Source organism: Physeter macrocephalus, chromosome 14 (genome assembly GCF_002837175.3).
Source record: "Physeter macrocephalus isolate SW-GA chromosome 14, ASM283717v5, whole genome shotgun sequence".
Taxonomy (NCBI): Eukaryota; Metazoa; Chordata; class Mammalia; order Artiodactyla; family Physeteridae; genus Physeter; species Physeter macrocephalus.
The window spans coordinates 21,026,783-21,034,503 of NC_041227.1; the positions used below are offsets into that span (position 1 = coordinate 21,026,783).

Here is a 7,721-nt window from a genome sequence, read left to right on the forward strand (position 1 = left end):
GGAGCGGCTGGGCCCGTGAGCCATGGCCGCTGAGCCTGCGCGTCCGGAGCCTGTGCTCCGCAACGGGAGAGGCCACAGCAGTGACAGGCCCGCGTACCGCAAAAAAAAAAAAAAAATGAGGAAACCAAGTCACCAAGAGATTAAATTACTTCCCGGAGGTTATATACCTAAGAAAGTGGTGAGCCTCCCAAGTCATGCTGTATTACATATGTATCTATATACAAATATACATTAGTATGTCTCCTTTTGAACTGTGTCTATATTCAGCTTCAGTCTACAAAACAAAAAAAATTTAACCAAAGCACCTTCCAACTTAAAAAGAAAGTTTGATGTAAAAATTTGTTCTGCTATTAAGGGTATTAAAAAATTGTATCTATTTTATAATTTGAATTTTAAATTCATTTTAATAAAGCAGTTAGTTGTCTATATCTTATTGTTTTAAGTATTGAGAACTAATTTTTCCATATTTTTTACAAGTTTTTCAGTAACTTAAGACAACTTTCATTCATTCATTATTTTCATAGTATAGTAGAACCTGAATGAAAAATGATTTTTCATAATTTTAATTGGAACATTGATGATACTGATTTTTACAGAGTAATTTTCTTTTTTATCTTTTGAGTGCCATTAAAATTAGGTAGTGTGCCACTGTTGGAACGTATGTTCCATATTACCATCCCTACTCTATACTTTGCTTTTGGCAGCAGGGTTGGGGGGAAGTGTATGTGTATATGATAAGATATGCATTACATAAAATTTACCATTTTAACCAATTTTAATTGTACAGTTCAGTGTCATTAAATACATTCACATTGTTGTTCAACCCTCACCACCATCCATCTCCAGAGCTTTTTCATCTTCCCAAACTTAAACTCCATACCAGTTAAACAATAACTTCCCTCTTCCTCCTCCTAGCCCTCGACAACCACCATTCTACTTTCTGTCTCTCTGAATTTGACTGTTCTAGGTACTTCACATAAGTGCAATCATACAGTATTTGTCTTTTTGTGACTGGCTTATTTCACTTAGCCTAATGTCTTCAAATAACAGCATAATATCTCCAAGGAAGGACACAACAAATGAATACTTAGCATAATGTCTTCAAAGAAATGGCTGATTCAGAAGCTGGGGCAGACCTATTTTTCTAACGAACCTGGAACAACTTATGCCAGAAAGGAAGGAAGTGCTCAAAAATTATTGGGGACATGTCCAGGGGGCATAGGAGCTAGTTTGAAAAGGCTCCCATTTGTAACTATACCTGGGATAACTTGAGCATCAGAATGAATAGGGACAGTAATGGATTATAACTCACTGAATAAAATCTATACTGATGATAAATAGGGGAGAAGGGAAATCTCTTCCTTATATTAGAATGCCAACTAAATATTTGCATAATTGTAGAGTATCTCCCTACAAGTCACTTATCAATTACAAAGGGAAAAATAGTAACTTTGAAGTGGAAAACCTGGCAGATACCACCTAAATCAAGTGCAGAGTTATCAATGATGGGACAAATGGTTGTGACCCACTGAGAAGGATATAACATCACTTATGTAGTACTCTGTCAAAAATACATGGTCTAAATCTAATAATGAGGGAAGTATGTAGGGACATACTACAAAATAACTGACCTGTGTTCTTCCAAAATGTTGGTGTCACAAGAGACAGTCTAAAGAACTGATGTAGACTGAAGGAAAATAAAAGGAAATAACACATAAATGCAGTTCATGCTACTAGATTACATCCTAGATTGGGAAATTTAAGATTGCTATAAAGAACATTCTTGAGACAATTGGTGAATTTTAAATTTAAATATGAACTAATAGTATTTTATCAATATAAAATTTTCTGATTTTGATAATTGCACTTAATCATGTAAGACCTCTTTCTCAGGAAATAGAAACTATATTTTTTAGTAAATACATTTTCTTTTTATGAAAATAGAAGAGTATTTATGAGTAAAGGGGCATGATATCTACACCTTACTCTCAAATGCTTCAGAAAAAAATTATATGTATGTTACATTAGGGTTCACCAGAGGAACAAAACCAATAGAATGTGTTAATGTGTGTGTGTGTGTGTGTGTGTGTGTGTGTGTGTGTGTATGTAGAGAGAGAGAGAGCGCACGCGCACGCAAAATAGCACGTACACACACATGCACAGGTTGGGAAGAGGAGAGGGAGAGGGATTTTAAGGAATTAGCTCACATGGTTGTGGAGACTTGGAGAGTCTAAAATATGGGGTAGGCCAGCAGGCTGGCAACCCAGGAAAGAGTTGCAGTTTGAATCCAAAGGCAGTCTGCTGGCAGAATTCCTTCTTACTTGGGAGGAGGTCAGTCTTTTTCTGTTAAGACCTTCAAACTGATTAGATGAGGCCCACCTACATTATGGAGAGTAATCTGCTTTACTCAGAATCCACCAATCCAAATGTTTATTTCATTCCAAAAAATACCTTAATGGAAACATTGAAATAATGTTTGACTGAATATCTGGGCGCCCATACACATCTCCTTATGCCATACTTAATCTGCAAATAAAAGCCATAACAAGATCATACATTAGCCTAACATGAGATAAGTATACTTTGTACAACCAAAAATGCCCTAACCCTGTCCCCAAAAGAGGATGCAAAATCCTTGGGTGATGTTTACTCTTCTTCTTGATATCCTATAACTTAAATACTCGGAAGTAAAGTTAACAATACTGTGGTGTAAAGTCAGTACATGCTATGTTACTTAACAAGTAGGTAAGAGAGGAAGGAATACAAAGATTTAATACACACACAAACATATTTGTAGCAAAATAAGAAATGCTCATTACAATTAGAGTCCTCGTTTTGTAGCTGGTCATATGGCTGTAGTTGGTATTAATAACCTTCTTCCACTGCCCAGTCCATATTTCCTTTGCCTTCAGCAAGCACCTCAGCTGGTCATGGTTTTTTACCTGGTGAGGTGACCCGAAACCTTCATTCCTGAAGAGTCTGGGCCATTAGTAGTCCTGCCTGTTGGGTTGTTGTAGTTTTCCATTGACTTTAATCACAGGGCATGGTAATAGTAAGAGCTACCCTAAGGGATTCCTGTATTCTATTCTTCTTTACCTCCATTCTAGAGTAGCAATCCAATTTCTCCTTGGTCTTCAGGATCAGTGACTCCAGCCAGCATAGTAACTCCATTTGCCTGTTGCTTTAGAGGCGTGAGGAGCCCAAAGTGGTTGGATGGTGGTCTTAACTTCTAGTTCAATGGATTATTGTTGTACCTCTTGGTGGAAGCATTACTCTCTTTGGAACTAAGACCTCTAGGCCAACAGAGGATAATGTGACAGGGACAAGAAGCAAAAATTTTGCTGGTGGGTCAATAGGGGTAATAGTGAGTGGTGCCACTCTCCCCCCACCTCTTGATTCCTGGACCTGTGAATCCTGGCTATGGAAGAAACAGCACTATATTGTTTGCTGATTCAGAGCATATACAGCCTCCTAAAGAACCTTGCTCTGCTGCTGGCTGATTGGGCACTCAGCAGTGACTGTAGGCAGATTGGCTTTGGTCCAGATTGGCAGTGGAAATCCATGAGCCCGTACATAACTTTTCTAAAAAATTTTAATCTCATCCAAAAAACATCTTCACAGAAACATCCAGAATAACGTTTGACCAACTATCTGGACACCGTGGCTCAGTCCAATTGACAACTAAAATTAACCATCACATGTGGATACATATACAGATGATGATTCGACTTAAGATTTGTGGCTTGATGGTGTGATACTGTCTCATGATGCTGGGCAGCAGCAGTGAGCCATAGCTCCCAGTCAGCCATGCACTCAGGAGGGTAAACAACCAATACACTTACAACCATTCTGTACCCATACAACCATTCTGTTTTTTACTTTCAATAGAGTATTCATTAAACTACATGAGATAGTCAACACTTTTTTTTATCAAATAGGCTTTGTGTTAGATGATTTTACCCAACTGTAGACTAATGGAAGTGTTCTGAGCACGTTTAAGGTGGGCTAGGCTAAGCTATGATGTTCGGTAGGTTAGGTATATTAAAAGCATTTTCAGCTTATAATATTTTCAGCTTACAGTGGGTTTGTCGGGATGTAACCCCATGATAAATCAAGGAACACTTGTATACACATATATACACAGAGAGAGAGATGGATCACAAAGCAAATACACAAAATGTTAATTATTGGTGAATAAAGGAGTTCTTGTATACTATTCTCACAACTTTTTTGTAAGTTTGATGCTATTTCAAAATAAAAAAGATTAAGGGATAAAAGGGAATGTTTAAATACATTTTTGGTACATTCATATAGTGGAATAAAATGCAGCTCTTAAAATTATGGAAGGAGTATTACATGAACTGATATAAAAAGATCTCCAAAATAAATTACAGGAAAAAAAATGAAGTGCAGAATATTGTAGGTAGTATGGTATCATTTGAGTGGGAAAAAAGTTTAAGTAGGTATATGTTTATAAATGCCTTAAAAAGCTCTGCAAGGATAAATAAGTAACTAGTAACAATGTAATTAGTTACTAAGGCAAAGTTGATTGCTTTAGTGGAAAAAAACTGGGAGGGCAGTGATAGCAGACATCATATATCCTTTAGTACCTTTTAAATTTTGTAATTATGCATATTACCCGTTAAAAAAAGAAAACCAAAAAGGAGAATTCTCACACACAGGGTATCCTGATATACATTTTTTTTTTTTTGGCTGTGTTGGGTCTTCATTGCTGTGCACAGGCTTTCTCTAGTTACAGCGAGCGGGGGGCTACTCTTCATTGCAGCGCGGTGGCTTCTCTGGTTGCGGAGCACGAGCTCTAGGTGCATGGGCTTCAGTAGTTGTGGCTCTTGGGCTCCACAGCGCAGGCTCAGTAGTTGTGGTGCACGGGCTTAGTTGCTCTGCAGCATGTGAGATCTTCCCGGACCAGGGATCGAACCCGTGTCCCCTGAATTGGCAGGCAGATTCTTATCCACTGTGCCACCAGGGAAGCCCTGATAAAGATCTTTTAAAAAAACTCAGATTCTTAGATTTCAATCAGCATATCTGGAGTTTGAACACCTATGGACAACTAGCTGATGATTTCTTCCACCACCTTTAAAAAAAAAAATTACAAGTATCATTCTGTATATAGCGCTAGACACTTAAATGAGCTTTAACACTACAAAATTTCAGTCTAAGACCATGCTAACATGAGGACATAAAAAATATGCACTCATAGTTAAATAAACCAGAAAGGTAGAGCCATTATCCATTAAGTGATTTTCTGGGTGTGTACTACCTTCTTAGTTTATATTTGGTGGTAGAAACACACGTTGGAACACAAACATTTGAATTTTATTCCTGCTCTGTAACAGTCTGGTGCTTTGTGGTCAAATTCCAGAATCCAGTATTGAGAGATTCTGTCTTTCCTCAAACTAGTTTTGTGAACTCATCAGTCTGTTGCCTAACATTTACTTGTAATTTATATGCAGAGTATTGTCTGGGTGCTGCAGGAAATAAAAGAAGTAGATAGGTACTCCCTGCATAGTAGAAGGTATTTTATGTACTACTAATTCAAAATCTACATTCCCACAGTGATTCTGGGAACCAAAGTAATTTCATAGCACTTGGAGTGAGGTTTTTGTTTTTTCTCTCCCTCTCTCTCTCTCTCTTTTTTTTTTTTTAAATAAAATCAGGCATTTTAATAAAGATTCTTAGGCATAAGTAGAGTGTCTTCTTTTCCTTCCATTATATGGACTCATTTTAAAGTTGCTTTTTTTCTTTTTTTTAGTTTAATACAGTTTTTTAGTAAAATGAAGAAGTGGATGGACATGTCAAACTTGCCACAAGAATTTCGTGAACGTATAGAAAGGCTAGAAAGAAATTTTGAGGTGTCTACTGTAATTTTCAAAAAATTTGAGCCAATTTTTTTAGATATATTTCAAAATCCATATGAAGAGCCACCAAAGTTACCACGAAGCAGGAAGCAGAGGTGAGACACTTAATCCTCATATAATTGACATAGAAATTATAATACAAACTTATTAAGGGAATTTGCATTTTTAAAAGTCTACTTTTAAATTCCATTTAATAAAACATAGTTGTCTGTCCTTTGTGAATGAGATTTTATATGTAATTTGACTTTACTATTTGTTATATTTGCTGTTTCAATTTAAGTGACAAATGTGGAATGATATTTAGTAAGTTAGTCAGATAAAAAGTACATTTTTCCCCCTTTTTAGGAGGATTCCTTGCAGTGTTAAGGAGCTCTTTAATTTCTGTTGGACACTCTTTGTTTATACTAAGGGTAAGGTGACACTTTCAGATGTTTTACATTTCTGCTGTGGGAACTTGGTGCTATTTGACCTGAAAGGTTTCTGGGTTTTATGTCTCTTTTATTCTAAAGGTAATTTTCGTATGATTGGAGATGATTTAGTAAACTCTTATCATTTACTTCTGTGCTGCTTGGATCTGATTTTTGCCAATGCCATTATGTGCCCAAATAGACGAGACTTGCTAAATCCGTCATTTAAAGGTAAGACCTTATGTATTTTTGAAAACTGATTATCAATTTTTAGAAAAAGAGTTTCAAAAATTGACCATATTCTCTTTTCCCTCCATTGCTCTTTATACCCTGTCAAACTAGGTTTACCATCTGATTTCCATACTGCTGACTTTAGGGCTTCTGAAGAGCCTCCCTGCATCATTCCTGTACTGTGTGAACTACATGACGGACTTCTGGTAGAAGCCAAAGGAATAAAGGAGCACTACTTTAAGCCATATATTTCAAAGCTCTTTGACAGGAAGGTACTATACTTATAATTAAATGACTCAGATTTTGGGGGGTCAGCAGCAGCAGCCTCAAGGGGAAAAGCAATATTTTAAGCAAGTTCTTAACATTATAGGACTCAGGGTAAAGATTCCCAGGTTTCAGTCTCTGATGTGATGAGGAGTTGTCCTGTGATTTTCTGTCATGTGCAAAACTGAGCTGTTGAAGAATGTGACCATCTGTATGTACTGTCAAGTAAATGCACTGTCAGAGGCAACTATAGGAGGTTCTGATAGAGAATTATAAAGAACAGAACATCAGAGTAAGCCTGATAAAGAATTATGAAAAGCAGGAGGTCAGAGTAAGCTAGTTTACTGCCACAATTTGAATAACTGCTGACTGTTTACTAAAAGTAGGATGATGTATCAATATAACAACTGTAGCTTTAATTCAATATGAGTAGAGCAGGAAATCCCTTACAGTTGTGGGCTACCTACATGCATTCTGGATTTTTTTTCCTCAATAATTTACCTCACTATTTCTATATGTTTGAGTTGGCTTTTTCCTTTGGTCTCAATTTATTTCCCCAACGCTGAGCCATTTAATCCAGCTACGACTTGAGTTTTCTCTTTGGTTGAAAAAAAAAAAAAGGAATATGGATTAGGTCATTATTATAGTTCCCCTCTTTGCAAATACTATTATGAGATTTTCCTCTGAGCATAAAGTCTTCCCTAACTGGTTTCTTCTCTTACACATACATTTTTAAAAATATTTATTTATTTATTTAATTTTATTTTTTGGTGGCATTGGGTCTTTTTTTTTTTTTAAATTTTATTTTTTATACAACAGGTTCTCTTTCTTTTTCTTTTTCTTTCTTTTTTTTTTTTTTTTTTTTTTTTTGCGGTACGCGGGCCTCTCACTGTTGTGGCCTCTCCCGCTGTGGAGCACAGGCTCTGGACGTGCAGGCTCA

General features: G+C 36.6%; 1 protein-coding gene across 4 annotated transcripts in view; it reads left to right on the forward strand.

Moving 5' to 3' along the window:
- Nucleotides 1-7,721, forward strand: part of RBL1 (RB transcriptional corepressor like 1) — an 81,429-nt gene that overhangs the window by 7,542 nt on the left and 66,166 nt on the right. For all 4 annotated transcript variants that reach the window (XM_024128371.3, XM_024128375.3, XM_024128373.3 and 1 more), the window contains 4 exons: nucleotides 5,774-5,974; nucleotides 6,225-6,289; nucleotides 6,389-6,517; nucleotides 6,629-6,789. In XM_024128371.3, the coding sequence (XP_023984139.1) occupies nucleotides 5,774-5,974; nucleotides 6,225-6,289; nucleotides 6,389-6,517; nucleotides 6,629-6,789 (556 nt within the window). The remainder of the gene's footprint in view (nucleotides 1-5,773; nucleotides 5,975-6,224; nucleotides 6,290-6,388; nucleotides 6,518-6,628; nucleotides 6,790-7,721) is intronic.